This window comes from Mchenga conophoros, linkage group LG12, assembly GCF_057382185.1.
Source record: "Mchenga conophoros isolate Kocher_MC1m ecotype Shallow Benthic linkage group LG12, M_conophoros_male_GT1.1, whole genome shotgun sequence".
Lineage (NCBI taxonomy): Eukaryota > Metazoa > Chordata > Actinopteri > Cichliformes > Cichlidae > Mchenga > Mchenga conophoros.
In genome coordinates, this window is record NC_140537.1 from 15,924,466 (window position 1) to 15,940,733 (window position 16,268).

A 16,268-nucleotide genomic window follows, 5' to 3' on the forward strand; every position below is an offset into this window, starting at 1 on the left:
TCTGCTTCCATATTTTTGCTTTGCCTCAAATTTCACTGGAAAGGTGAAATACATTATAAAAGTGGAAAAATGTTAAGACAATGTTGAATTCATAGTAAAATATAAAATTTAGCATCATGTGACGCCGCTAGCTGACACATTTGTCTATGTAATTGTTGATTGTGACGGAAAAAATAAAGTCATGATACCAAGTCAAGATTTGTGAACATGTTAAAGCTGACCTAGATGACAAATGCATAGCTATTTATCTGGATTTTCCAATAAATATCATTTGGAAAATAAATTACAAAAGGGAAGGAATAAACTGCTACCTCCTTCTTATATAATAATAATAATCGTTTTGCAACAGCGTCTTACCTTCACTTTGATTATACAGCCAATCAGAAAAAGACATTTTCAGTTACCATTGGATACAAATCACTTTAATCAATTTATTCCACATATACGAGACATGGCTGATCTAATGGCAGATCAACTGTGTCTTACATATGAGGAATACATTGATCTTCTGCAATTAGGGACTATTAGCGGATCATAGAGCTGAAAACTGATGAAAATGGTGACGGAAAAAGACCACATGCCTGTAGCATGTGATAGATAATCTTAATTAGCCCCAAAACTGAATCTCATTTGAAAAACATGACCAAAAACACTTACGGTACTCAAATAAATTTCCTAACCTGAATATGGAGCTGTATGATGTACAAAACTGGCGGCTGTTAAATCATTTCATCAATTAATAGTGGACGGACTAAGCCCAAGGTCTTGAATACGATCTGATTGGTCCAACCGCAGAGCTCGTAATATTCAGCGCTCCCATATAAACCCGTGCAGACTTGACGTGCAATCTGTCATGCAAGTTAAAAGGATAGCGAGGAGTCCAGTGTAGAGCCACAGCTGACAGCCTACTCGCAGTAGCCTTCATTTGTTCTGTTTTTGCGCTGCAGAAGGTTTTTTTTTTTTCTTTTTTTTTTTCGGGGCGCTCTTCTTATGAATTACACACAAAGCAGGAGGCGTCTCTTTGCGTTTAGTTGTGTTATCTGTGTTGACAGGATGATGCCTTTGAGAACCGGACTTTTTCTCCTGCTGGTGCTGAATGCATCAGCCTATGAAGTGGATCAAAACGAGTCCTATTCGCCCAGGAGAGCACGCTTTTCTGCCAATAGCCCTAGTAAGTAACACGCTGCTTCCATCTGCACATCTCAGAGTGCACTGCTTGCTTTCTTATTTTTTATTTACTTCTATCTATCTATTTATTTATTTATTTTTTCAAATGCTCAGCCTAATCTATATAGAGATCTTTCCTTCTCATAAATGTGTTGGCCTATGCAGCCGTTTCTGTCTTAACGAGCGCGTTGATTCGCGGAGAAGGCTGCGGGATTAACGCTGTGGTTTTTGCCGGTGTCCTGCCGGCAACAGATGAGCATGGAGCTTGGTGCTGACACCTGAGAGTGCAGGCTGTGTCATGCTGTTAGTGTCTTTCTCTTGGCTTCCTCCTTCTGCTGCATCGGTTCCACTATTTAGCACTAAAGCGGATTGAGAGGCTTTAAACACGGCGTTTTCTGGATATCGCGGAGCATTCTGGAGCCTTGAAGTTAGAAGAAGTAGATCACAGCATTGTGCACCGTTGCACGAAGCAGAAAAAAGCAAAACTGCTTGTCACTGGGTTGTGTCGTTGGGATTAATAAATGCAACCTCTTTTTTTCCGTTTCCTTATGTGTAAAGGGAAAAAGCCCAAATCTTTCTAATAACCACTAAGAAAAAAAAGATCCGCCGCTGTACAGCATAAATCTGTTTGGCTTCATTCAAATGGTGAGTGTTAAAAAATATTAATATTCTTTGACTACAAAGGCACAGCTCAGTGATAAAAGGCAGTGGGTAACAGGGATGCTCTTCCCCATCTGCAGGAATTGCTTCATCATCATCATAAGATTTGCAGCTCACTCTCTGTGTTTCCAGAGCAATCTCTAGTCCCTGGTGGCAGATAGACTTAATCTGACTGTGCAGGTCAACAAAAGGGCCCAGATTCAAAGCCCAAGAAGGCTCTGGGCTCCTCTGTGACATGTCTTAATGGTTATTACAAAGGTCTTCAGCCAGGCTTTTTGCCATCTTAGCGGACTCTGAGATCAAGGATAAAGAAACGGATTGTTTTAGACCTCTGTCTAGAAGTGTCAAGATTTAAGCCAGCTGTGTGAATCGAATGCTGCTGCAGCATGGCTGTGTCACAGCTCTGTCATAGAGATGGGGGTTGCTAGTGGGTTAATCATGACGTGAGCATGGCAGCATTTTGTGAACATTTAATTCATTATGTAGGTGTACACGGGATCGGTTCTGGAGGCAGAGTCCTCAAGATCAACTTGACAGCTATTTTGTGTAAAATAATTGAAGACAAAGATTGGTGACAGAGTGTGTGTGTGTGTGTGTGTGTGTGTGTGTGTGTGTGTGTGTGTGTGTTTGAGGGGTGCAACTGTATGTTTATGTGTGTCTACAGGCATGCCAACAATTTTCAGGAAACTCTTTGGTATTTCTGGCGCTGTTCATCCAAGCGCTGCTGAAAAGAACCAAACACTGGAATATAAGTTCCTGCCAAAAGAAAAGTGAAGTGGTGCCAAATAATGTCTGAGACTCTTTGAGTTGTAAGGTGTCCAATCTTCAGTCAAGTCACTGTTTGCCCCGAGTGACTGTCTGTGTTTTGTGAAGCACCAAAGTATGAAAATTCTCTTTTGTTCGCTGCATTTTCTCTTTTAGCTGAAACCCTGGCAACCCTTCAGTAATGAGCTTAGTGAGTGTGCAATGTTTCCCAGTGAACCCACTGTTGACTCCCCTGCTGATGGTTCATTCTCTGTGCCCACAGCAGATGTGGCACGCTGTCTCAGCAGTGCCCTCCAAGTTGGGTGCGGAGCCTTCGCCTGCCTGGAAAACTCAACTTGCGACACAGATGGCATGCATGACATCTGCAAGTCCTTCCTATACAGTGCTGCTAAATTTGACACTCAGGTATATGCTTTCATTCTCTGTTGCTATGTGCACATGAGCTGTGGAGGATTATATGGGCGTATGTGTCAGGACAAGAGTGTGTAAAGCACTGCTGTTTTGTTTTTTCTTACAGGGTAAAGCGTTTGTGAAGGAGAGCCTTAAGTGCATTGCCAATGGCATCACCTCGAAGGCATTCCTCACCATCCGCCGCTGCTCCGCCTTTCAAAGAATGATATCCGATGTCCAAGAGGAGTGTTACAGCAAGCTGGATATCTGCACGGTTGCCCGATCAAATCCAGATGCTATTGGTGAAGTGGCACAGCTGCCAAGTCACTTTCCCAACAGGTGAGATCGTCCTCTGCTGTATGTGCTTTACAAGTTTTCCCAAAACCAAGTTGAGGAAAAAACCTCTGTGAATTTCAGGCAAATAAGAGAGTGCAGCTTGTTTATGAGCAGCATAAGCAATGACTACACTTGTCTTGATTTGCATGTTTTGATTAGCATCAGCGTTTTGCATTCTTTCATGCAACAAAAGAAAATCAAACAGGAATGTCAACTTTGGATGGTTTCATTCCTATTGTTGTTCTAATACATATAGAATTGCAGTTTGGGAGTGGATACAAAAGGATAGAAGGGTGGAGCACGAAGCTTAGTAGGCCAGCGACTGGAGCCGGGATGGTTACGCCCATAGAGATGACATCAGGCCATCTAGAATGCGTGCATAGAAATGCTAATTTTGAACCATTACAGATTACGACGACATGCTTTCTTGCTGTGCTGCACATTTTGTCCTTTTTCCCTTTTAAGCCCCTGAAAAAAATGTAAAAATTCATTCTGTGATGCCTTTGTGGTCCAAGGTTTTATGGTAAGCTGTTACAGAGCCTGATGGACTGTGATGAGGACACGGTGGATCGCGTTAGGACCAGCATGGTGTCGCGGCTCGGCCCAGAGATGACCATGCTTATTCAGCTGCTGCAGAACAAGCCCTGCCCATCCACCGCTGTGGCTGCAGCTGCCGTCATCCCAACTGGAGCAGAGAGCCGTGGGAGCTGGCGGCTGTCCATGGGTCCCCATGTGTACAAGATCCAGCCTAATCTGCGAAACAGAGACTCTGCCAGTCATTTTGGCAAAAAGCGCTCCGCCAGCGACAGCTCCTAACTTCCACTTCCACTCACCCTCAAAACACCACAAAAGCTCCTCTATTCCCTAGAGGTGATACCAATCTTTTCCTCTGCTAGACTGGAAGTTACAGAAATCCCACCTCTAGGGAATGCCGGACCACCCGTAGAGTCCATAGAGTCGATATCAGTTTGATTGTTGTTATATTATATATCCTACACTTTAGACTCGAAAGAACCCCATCTTCCATAGACTGTTTTCAAATGTGCCCGCTCACAGTTAGTGTTGAACAGGAGGCTGCTGCAATTGTGCGACGTGTTCCTGTTCGCTCCTCTTATCGTCCTTTAACAGAGATTAATTCGTAAGTCTTTTGACGACAAGCTAAAAAGGAAAAAAAAGGAGAGAAAAAAAGAGAAAAAAAGTGTTTCATGAATCTAGAGCACAAGCCAGTACTTTAAAAGTAAAAAGAAAAAAAATACAATTTCATAATCCTGATATTTGTTCATGAATAGGAAATCAGTAGTTTGGTTATTATTGGTTTATTTGTAGGAATGGGTAATTACTAGTAGACTTATCTAATATTTCTGCATTGAGATTAGTCGAATTGTGAGCATGAGATGTGGCAATGAGTTTCATAACTGTTTTTGACACTATCATAACACTTAAATGTACTGTATACTAAGTTACCAGAGACAGCCATAGCTAGCCCTCTAAAAGAGAGCGCTCATAATGGAGTGAGGTCTGTAGAGGTTTCATGCTAACCTTTGAGAGGTTACCTTAAACTGACCAAAAAACTTCTAACTGCCCTGAATGCTATTCATGAAATACCAAAATTGCGTATAGCTATAGCACTTATAGATTTTTTTTTTATTATTTCTGATGGCAGATGTAGCCATGGTCATGTGTTTTAAATCATTATCCTGCATGTAAGGATTGTTCAGGTCATGGCCAAGTCTATCAGAAGAAGTCCTTTTAGCATATCTTGTATCCAGACACTTGCAATGCATAAGACTGTTGAGCTCTATAGTATATCTAGTATGGGACCATGCTTAGTGAGATCTGTGTCCATGTTCTTAACTGAGTGCGAAGCAGTCGTGTGTGCGCGCAGTAGCTGATTAGCACGTTCACCGCTGAGACTGAGAGCAGAGTGTCTTCTCGGACTGATGAGCATCACTCTCTGAGGTGAATCATGTGATATGCACACTGGCTTCCAGGTCAAGATGGAGAATGACTATTTAAAGAGAAAAACAAAAGCCTTGTTGGAATGATATTTATTTTCCTACTATATTATTTAATGTTTTTATTTTATTTTAATGCATTATTGTAGTTTTAACTAATTTACAGATTTAAAGAGCAGTTCAGTCATGGCTCCTATTTGAACATGAGCTCTATGCCAAAAAAAAGTGAGCTGACACTCTGGTGACTGAATGGGACCCATGTCATGACTCTGTGCTGGCCATAGGGGAACAAGGTTGGTCATTCAGGTCAGGTGATCTACTTCGCGGAGGTTACACGGGACCACAGCAAAACATTAGCTTAGTTTTTTGACACAGTTTCTGGTTGTCGGTGCAGCTGCTAGATGCTCACGTGTGGTGCTGGGGAGTCGTGCACGTTATTGAATCTAAACCAGGTAAAACAAACATCAGCACCGGGGGGCCTGTTAGGGAAGCTTCTCGATGGTTCTACACTTGCTTGCAGTGCTTTTCTTTGCGCGGAATGAAGGTGAGGCATAAATTTAACAAATATATGACACATAATCCGAGACATAACCTTTGATTTAGGTTGAGCCACATCTCTCACAGCAAAACTTTTGATCTATTTTTGCTAAGACTGGCCTTGTATTTAGCTAGAGTTAATGATTCGATGGGTAGCAAGGCGAAATATAAACATAGGCAGCGTTTATGTAATAGCGTAATGATTTTGGGTTACTTTGGACGCTCATGCTTTAGGCTGTAGCCAAGCAGTCGTGCATCCGTTAAGTGATTATCTTTCAAAAACAAATTTCACAGCTTTGAGAGACCAAGACAATCATCCCAAACCAGTGCACGATCATAGAGCCACAGTCACTAAGAAGGGTCTTGATGCTGGTGTTTGCTTTTATAGATAGATGGTGGAACTTCAATAGGATAATCCATGGCTTAGTTTAGAGAATTAAAGTATGTTGAGTAAGTGAGTAAATATTTGTGCACATTGAAAATGCAGTATGGAGGTTTGAAGTTTGAACTAAGAATGGGTTGAGTTCACTACTATACAGGTTTATTTAGCAACTATCCCATTTTTAATCTTAAACCTCGCAATTCGGTCGTCTTGAAATTCTTTTACTCCCAAGTCGTGAGAAGTAATTGCCTTACGTTTGACTTCAGTCAATAGAAAATGAGCTGGACCCAGTCCTGTTTAAAAAAAAATGCAGAGGATTACTAGTGAACCGAGTGACGCTCAGACCAGAAAAAGAGATGTTTTATTTTTCAGTGTCAATTTAATAGCTATGTTAAAATTCCAAACTATGCAATAGTCACACACAAAGGATTCACAGCAACACAGAAATTGACCTTTATTTCATTCAGTGCCAGCTGATGCTGTGTGAATCAAGCAGCAGCATGTGTGCTCTCATACTGCACTCACAGTGTGAAGGCGATGCTCCTCTATAATGCTTTATGGTTCTGTGTTTTACTTCTTTCAGATTTTATTTTACACTCGCATTCGTTTTGTTCTGTGAATCGTTTCTTTTGTGTCGTGTGGTGCAAATGGACAGCTGTTCTGAAGGAATCTCTTAGGAAGTTAAGAGCTATAGTCACACTGTAGTATATCCTAGCTTATATTTTCTGTTAAATATGCACTTTGCATCTTAACCACTATAAAGGGCATTGAAACATTCAGTACATGTGCAACTGAGACATATTTTATTTACGCAGCGAATGGAGATAAGTAGGAATATTTTGCATCCTGAAGGGTCAGGGCTTCTTCATGTGCTATTGATACATATGTCTATATCTTTGTTGTCCATGGGTAAATCCAAAACCCAACAGCTGCTGCTAAACTGTTACTAGCCTGATCGATGCTGTCTGGATGCCCCTCCACTCTGGCCGCTCTGATCTGTCAACGTGCAGTGAGCTCAGCATCGGTCCATATTTGCATTTAAACACACATTAATGTCTATCCATGTCTTCATATTTATCTCCTATGAACATTCTCCATGTCAAATATATTTGGCACGGGCAAATTGACTGTTTCCTCACCAAGTAAAATGTATTGGTACTTTTAGAGAATGTACCTGTATACTGAATGTCTCGTTCGACAAGGACATGACCGAGATAGATGACCGGTGAAGGTTATTTGGGGGAAAAACAAACAACAACAACAAAAAAGAGAAGAAAAGCTTTTATTTTCTTTCTGTTTCAGATTTGAATTCAGGTATAGGGCGCTTAAGGTGGTACTGGAATATTGTTCAATTGACCCATGGTGAGTTTTGTGAAACTGTTTCTGTCAGTGCTAGAGACAAAAATCTCCCTGACCTCTGGCACTTCGTGGTACTCTTTCCTCTCAAGACTTGAAATGCATAAATAAATGTTGTTGTGCTTAAACGAAATCGAAATGCTTCAGTGACTAGTAAAGTTTATTTTGTATTCATATATATATATATATATATATATATATATATGAATACGACACTTATTTTAATATCAGATTCAAAAAGTTATTGCTAATTTAGGGAATTACTGAAGTTCCTGATACAGATGCTATGTAACGCATGATTGACCCTTGTGAATCACTTGCACTTTAAAATATACCCATATACATATATGCCCATACTGTGTATATGTTTGGGTTTTTCCTCTGTACTGAAAAGTCATGAAAGATACAAATGCATCAGTTGTCTGTCTTTTGCTGATCAGAAATAAAATATTTATCATATCTGGCATATGGTATGCAATATGTTGCTTTGCTCTTCTTTCACTCGTTCCGATCTTTTATAATATGCTGATTTAAAGTCCCTTAGGCTCGCATTTTTTTCCCCACCAGCTTGCCTAAAAATATTCACAAATGTCTCTTGACTTGACGCCTTCATTTTATCTACCGGCAAACTGCAACATGTGCAGTTTAATGATGGAAACTGAGGAGAGAATTTTCTCATTACATAAGCTTTGAGATGCATTTATGTTCAGACTATAAAAGATTTTAAACTACGACGACCTCCCAATTATCCAATCCAAAGTGTCAGTGTTGTACTGGGTGTTCTTTTCTGCAACACTTTTGCTGATCCTTCTCATTACAATGCTTTTTATTAGACCGTAAACAGTGTTGCCCATTGCACCGCACACTGGAAAGACACTTAAAATGATATTAAGTTCACTGCACACTCCAGCTTTGCGATGGTGCAGTGCAGTCAGAGTGTGCAGCTGCAACCTTTATCACGAAACTACGATTAGCACTGTGTTATAAATGCACATAAAGCAATGGCATGTATAGATTTTGATCTTCACACCAGTGCAAAAATAAGGGGCTTTGCAGGATTATGTCAGATTGTGGATCCTACGGCGCAAGTGGATGAGGGGGTGAAATGCAGTGAACTGCGAAATGAACTGCAGCAGTGGCAGCAGGTTAGAGTCAAGACAGATTATAGGTGAGCAGCAAGGCGGCAGGAACGGCAAAAATTGAACCTTATTTTCTGACTACCATACCTTTTCCTTTTAACTCTGCTTTTCAGTCCAACTGTAGCACTTTAGCTGCTAAATGCTCACCACTACATTCACCGTCTAGATGTAAAATGTTTTCCATTTGCTGTCATAGAGATGACTTTCTCAAACATCGGTTATATGAATGAACATTATGTAATAAAACTGTAAAGCTTGGCATGTGGGAGGCCTAGTTAACTTTATCTTTAAACCTCCTCTTGAACATCACTATGATATGCCACCATTGAGAAAGGTGCATTGTCACAAGAGTGAGTCTAAATAAATGAACACAGGCCGCCTGTCGGGCACACCAGCTTTGCTTTATTTGTGTTTGTATAAGAGATGAAGAGGTAATCTAATATGGCTTTCTGCCACTGCCTAACCAGGCCTCATCTATAAAGGTTACACTATTAAAGATGATCTTTTAAACACAAGTAACCTGGAACACGCAGTGGTCGTGATTACTAGTGCCAGAGAATATAATGAAGCATCATGTCCCATTTGGTGATATCAGACTTTCGTATTAATCACTGTGGTAGCCTGTGATATTACTTTTCAGTGACTTCACATCTATGATCTGTCTTTGCCTGCGCAGTCTTTATGACTGTAAAAGCATCACAAGAGAATCCGGCTGACTTGCAAAGTAATTGCTTTACCAAACACCCTAAGTATGTGTGACAAATCCCGCAGGACCCGTGAAGGAAGCTGAAGGACGGAGCGAGCACCTCCTGATGAAAATGAACTTTCTTAAACTTCAGCACAAACAAGCTGAAACTGCACTGTTTGGTTTAAGAGCCTGAGGAAAAGAGGGGGCAGAACGTAAGAGGCTCCACGGACGCTAATCTCAGTCAGAGGGAGATATAATTTCATGCCTATTTAGAGAAGAGTCCTGAAGGGCTTTCTCATCAACCGCTCTCCAGTCTCGTGGATAGGTGATGCAGCAGCTCTGCACACAGATTCTATTATCTGCTTGAAAGAGACATCCAATCTCAACTCAATCAGTGGCTCTAATGCAAGCATGATGGACAGGAACACAACATAAATGAATTCTTCCATATGGTCTGCGTCTCACAGTCTGTCTACACAGCTGCAGTTATATATAGTGGGCAACTTTTGAAGGCAATTTGGATGGAATTACTGCTTTCAACACACAGGATCATCTTGTTGCCAGGAAACATTTGAACAGATTTTTGACCCTGCCTATTCACTTCGTTGCCTGTTGCTTGGACTGCTGCCGAGTGTATCACCATCCTGACAATCCCAACCAGAATAATAATGAATAATGACGAAATTAGAATATCATTATGCAGATGCAATTCATACCATCTGCTTGTGTTTATTTTACCTCAATGTGGCTCCTTTTGAAAAGCAGTTGTGAAACAGCGCTACATTGCAAAATCCTTTCAGCTTTACAGTACATGCACGTCCGTAAAGAACATCAAATATCACAGCATCGCATGAATATAAGCCATAAATGCATGCATTCCCTACAGCGCTGCATGGGGAGAATGACCCTGAAGGCATAAAAGACCACAGAGCCTCTGATACCAGCCTGCAGGCATGCAACAGACCCACCATTGTTTGTCATTGTTTTAACCTCTTGATTGAATTTTGAGGGAGCAAAGCAATGTATCCACAGTGCATGCAAAGTGTCAGCAATTTGATGGGACAAATGAACAATGCACTGTGGTTTGTGCGGTACGGCAATTACTTCTCCTCTCTCCCAGTGTGTTTTATATTCATTATGTTCTTCTCTTTCCCATGAAACTTGTGGCATATTCATCAGCAGTGTGACAAATTACATGTGCAGTGAAATGGAGTATGACTGAGAGCAGTGGAAGATTAGATCCACTCCAATCTTACCCAGCAATCACTATCCCTTCATTTCTGTGGGGAAATACCCAAGGACGGGAAAGAAAATGAGATCAAATTTTTTTACTCAAGAAAGAGCTGGAGTGGCAGGGGAAAGAGATGAAACGGAGCGTTTTCCATTTGTGCCAAAGCGTCTCTCTCAAAGGATTTGTCTTAGAATCGAGTGCAGCTTATAGTTGTGACTGTGCTGATTGCAAAAAACTAAACATTTACTCAGTTGCACAGAAAACGCAGGTAGATGGGTAGATTTGTGCACCCATCTTTGCCTCAGCCAATCAAAGTGACGGGGCCAACTGAGCATCATATCCATGAGTGCAGCTGAAATGCTCTTGAACACTCTTTAATCTTGCTTTCTCTTGAAGGGCCTGGCTATTTTAACAGCTCTCCAGCTGAATGACGAACACTGGAAAACGCAGGCAGATTTAACTGGTATGGCTGAAGCCACCATTAGATATTGTATGACTTTTCTTGATGCTGGAGACTAACAGGATAGCTAACAAGATGAGATTAACATTAACACACTGCTGCTACTACTTCATTCTGAGATGATCTTGGTGTTGTAGACACAATACGTTTACTGCAGTTTTGCATATGAAATGTGAACTGAACATGACATGTGGATTCAAGAGATTGACAGCAAGAGTCATGTACTCTCGTTTATTGATCGCAGAGTGTGGACAAAAGCATGTCTGAAATGAATACAGAGTGGCAGAGACATCTAGTGGACATAAGCAGGTCTCACAGATTTCTTTCTCCATTCAGGAGCTGACTCCAGCTTTGCTGTGGTTAATTCAAAGGATTGACTGTTTTTCTACCTATAATGGATTTAAAATGATGATAAAAACACAGTCTTTATCACTACCAGCCTACTGGGAATGTGACGGTGAATTTAAGTCAGTGTTAACCGTATAACACCAAGTGTATCGTATTTGAGTTTTTGAGACTTCTGTATTGTCAGTGGGATTTTTTTAACCCCTAACAGTTTGCAGTGAGCAATAAATTGCACAAAAAATGCTGTATGTAGCAAATATGAAACAAATTAAAAACAAATGCACCTTCCTTTGTTTTTCTAAAATTTGTCAGACGATTCAATGAACACTCCAGTTTAGGGAAATTTTCTGGCAGCTATTTCAAGGTTCAGGCTTTACGGGGATAATGTAGAGAGGAAGTTAGTTCGTGAAGCATTTGGATTCCCATTTATCTGATCAAATCTATCAGAAGAGATGGAAGCTGATTCAAATGTTGGAAAGTGAATAACTTATTATTAATAACAGTAAAAGTAACTGAAACCTGAGTTTTCTTAGTTTTCAAAAATTACTTTTTATGTGAATTGTTTTCAATGGTGCATGGATATTGTTGTAATAACTGACAAGATCCTCCACACTAATTCTCAAAGTTTTAATTACTCATTAGCAGGTTTGTTGGATTGCTGTTACATCTGGTATAAACTGTGCGGTGCTACAGTTGCTCAGTTAACTGAAGAGGAAATTCTCAGTTTTCAGTCTATGGCTGTTATCGCCTACGACCAAGTTGCAGAAAAATGTGTCTCCTTTCAAATGATGCATTCCTTAAAGAGGTGTACATCTTTTCATCTGTAGGCATTTGAGTGACAGGAATGCAATAACTGCCTCATGGAGTATAATTCGATCAAGGATTTTCCTTTTAAATCCTTCTTTTGAACATATTTTTAACAAAACTGAACTAAAAATACTTTGGATTTTATAAGCCATGTTGTAAGAGGAGCCATAAGCGCGTTCAGAGACACATTGACTTGTTCCAGTAAAACACGCAGAATGCCATCACTAACTGCTGCTTAACAGACAGAGGTGCAAGCAACTGACAACTGCCAAGCTGATGCGGGTGAGGAAAGTGTATCTCAGGATCTTTGTCATGAATGAGGGGTGAGTGGAACAGGAGATTGACAGATGGATTTGAGCTATGTCTCCAGTGATGGTGACGCTGATGTGATGTAGAGAGAGATGAGTGTGAGAGTGAAGCTCTCGATTTACTGGTCGATCTACATTTTCAGACTCACCTATGGCCATGGATGGGTGGACACACACACACACACACACACACGCACGCACACACACACACACACACACACACACACACACACACGCACGCACGCACACACACACACACGCACACGCACGCACGCACACACACACACACACACGCACGCACACACACACACACACACACACACACACATATATTGCCTTCTTCCTGGTTTGAAGGTCTTCCAAGTTCTCTATAATATTGATATCTGGTTGAAGAAGAGGGTTAAAAGGAGCCACTGAAGGTATAACTACAGTAGTATATTTTGGTCTTGGTGTCCTCCTCCATGTTGGGCTTCTGATGTACACCCACAGTGTTCTGTATATCCCTAAAAGAAGCACCTTCAGTAGGGGGTGTCACGGACTTAACCCTCATAATGTTCCCCCGATTTCCATAAACCTGTGGTCCTCAGGGGACAAAAATGTCCTCACTTCATTTGAGTGTTTTTTAAAGTATAAAATAGAATTTGTCAATCAATTCAGTGTTAGACCTTAGTTTTACTTGAGACTAACACATTACCACAAATTTACCCTTCATTTTACAATTTAGGGGCACCGGACCTTGTTTCTCTGTGTTTCAAGGTTTTATTCATCTGTATTCCAACTCATTACATGACATTTTTCTATATTTTGGCATGGTAGGAACACTAGGGCATGGGTCTTTGTGAAGGCAAACTTTCATGAGAACAAAGGGGTGTCCATATTTGACACAGTTGCAGTTGCAGGCCAAGGGCACATGAAGTAAACAAGTTGTTACAGGTGATTGTTTTCTTTTGGAAACCTGCTGGAATGTTAGGGACAACTTGCGTGTCCTGACTGCAGGCCAGACGGTTTGCCATCGTACACTAGCATGTCCATGCACAGCTCGACCTGGCATCTCATACTGCCCATGTTTTTATCTCATAGTTCCCCGGTTTACTTGGGATGTTCTGTTGGAATGGACAGAGTCCTCTGAAGGGGACGTGGTGCTCATACACAGTCACATCAGTACCTGGATCTTACATCAACAGCAGGAAAAACACCCATTGTCCCATACACCTCAATAATTGCGTCATGAATGATGATCATCTATTGTGTCTTTATCATGAAATGATATCCTTTTTGCGATTCTATGATTAATCTTGTGTCAGTCATGGTAGCATGAAAACTTCCCTACCAGACTCAGGATGTCATAAACTGGCCGTGGCGACTTTACTGGATGCACGGCAATAAGAATCAACATACCCACATATACCTACAGCTGCATTTGATCCATTTTTCTTCCTCACTTGTTGTCCCTCCTTGTTTGTCATTGCGTTGGCTGTAGAGCAGGTCATCTACTAACTGGATGTTGGTTCAATCTCTGTGTGCTCTAGTCTGGAGTTGTTACCAAGATGTCCTTGGGCAAGTTACTGAACCCCAACTTGGTCTCTGATGCATCCATGGGCATGTGAAAATTAAAACGCATAATACAAACATAATACATTGTGTATAATGCTTTCAGTACTCCAGTAGAAAAGCCACTTAAAGAGCATGGGACCTGGCACATGTGCTTAGACCATGGTAGATTGTCTTTCTCTGTGACGCACGAGAAAGTCATGCATCGTCTGTCACTGGGAAGGATAGAAGACCAGATCAATGTTTCCTCACATTACTGCAAATATTCCTCTGTCTCAGCTGACTCCTCTTTCTTGCTTGATCTTCATCATAATTGAAATGGAAGATGTGTAGTCCTCTGACACATCTTCTATTTCAGTTTCACATTCTGAAAATTCAAGAAACTTCAAGAAGCCCAGTCACTTTCTTTCCAATCTCCTCAGACTACCATGTCCTGGATGCCTGAGAACCTACTTGAACATAGTTCAGATTCTTCATCACTTTCCTTCACTTCATAGCCTTCTTCCACTTCTGCAGGTGGGTGATGTGCTTTTTCAGAGAAAGGTTACCATGTGATCTAAATATTGGCAATATTCTCTTTATCTTCTAACCCTGGATCTTCCTGAACATTGATTATTCCTCCTCATTATACTAGAGGACAATATATGCATTGTTCTACTGGTCATTCCTTTCCACAACATGGTAAAAAGAAATTAGCTCCAGTGCAATGGAGGCTTGTGAGCATATTATTGTAGGTGTATGTATTATTGTAGAGTCTACAATATAAAGCACCTTGATGCAACTGTTGTTGTGATTTGGCGCTGTATAAATAAAATTGAATTAAATTGAATGTAGAGCACCTGCCTCCTCGTTGTGCTGCCTGTTGTTGTTGTTGTTATGACCATTGCTTGACCCCACACATCAGTGATCCAAGATCAAAGATGTGTGAAAGCAGTATGGTGTGAAAATATGGCCCTTTGCAACACTTTGTACTTTGGGGACGTTTTTGGCCCCGAGGACAACAGGTGTTATAAAATCCAATAAAAACCCCATAAATAAATCAAATTACGTATTAGCATAGTACTGAATAACTTTGATAGCAAAAGATTTCTTTTGCTCTTCTACCGTTGCTCCATTGAAAGTGTGCTGACTGCATTTGTGTATGGTTCTCCAGTTGCACCATGGCACACAAAAAGGCACTTCAGAGGGTCATTAATGTGGCCCAAAAAACATCCTCTTCCCTCCCTGAAGGACCTGTACAGCACTCGCTGTCTTAAGAGGGCACGCAGCATCCTACAAGACTGCACACACCCAGGACACCGGGTGTTGAAGCTGCTGCCGTCTGGCAGGAGATTCAGGCTGCTGAGGTTGCGGACAAACAGACTCAAGGGCAGCTTTTACAGGGCAATAGCCCTAATCAATGCAATCAGCTGACCCGATTGGCTACCTTTGTGGACCTTTTTTTTGGGGGGGGGGGGGGGGGGGGGGCAATAATAACATCCATCCAGCCATCCATTCACTTTGGCTTATCCGTTTCAGGGTCGCGGGGGGTGCTGGAGCCTATCCCAGCTGTCACAGGGCGAGAGACGGGGAACACCCTGGACAGGTCGCCAGTCGCAATAATAACAATAACAATAATAATAATAATGTACAATAAACATACACTCATTCTTTTATTTATTAAGTCCTTCCTTTGTTCATACCTTTCTTGCACTTAAAAAAATCCATTTTAAGTTACTGTGTTGTGTTTAGTTGTGTTTAGTTGTGTTTAGTTGTGCGCAGTGCAGACGTGGGACAGTTTCCAATTTCGTTGTACTGTTGTACTAGGTATGAATGTGCAAGGACAATAAAGAGTTATCTTATCTTATCTTTTGTAGTTCATTCCATCTTTCCATCTATCCATTGGTCTTTAACCAGTGACTTGAATACATCTACGAGTTTCGGCTTATTTCAGCTGTTCAACATATAAAATGCAGTAACTGGCAAATAGTGGATGTTTCTCCGTGGTAACCTTGAAATCACAGCACCCCCCCCCCCCTCCTCTCCACATTTAAAATCCCAGTTTACGGTGACCGACAGGAGGCAACAGGTGTCTCAGATTTTGTAAATAAGATTGCTCAGTTTCATACAGGAAATCTTTCTGTTGACCACAGTCTCTCTTTTTTTTTCAAAATAAAAGCCCTGGAATAATTTTAGGAATTGAACAGAATTA

General features: G+C 41.1%; 1 protein-coding gene across 1 annotated transcript; it reads left to right on the forward strand.

Moving 5' to 3' along the window:
• Window positions 1–833: 833 nt before the first annotated feature.
• Window positions 834–8,026, forward strand: stc1 (stanniocalcin 1). Its single transcript, XM_085294028.1, has 4 exons — window positions 834–1,171; window positions 2,855–2,997; window positions 3,110–3,321; window positions 3,834–8,026. The coding sequence occupies exons 1-4, from the start codon at window positions 991–993 to the stop codon at window positions 4,132–4,134; spliced, it is 837 nt and encodes a 278-aa protein (XP_085150154.1). The 5' UTR covers window positions 834–990; the 3' UTR covers window positions 4,135–8,026.
• Window positions 8,027–16,268: the final 8,242 nt, after the last annotated feature.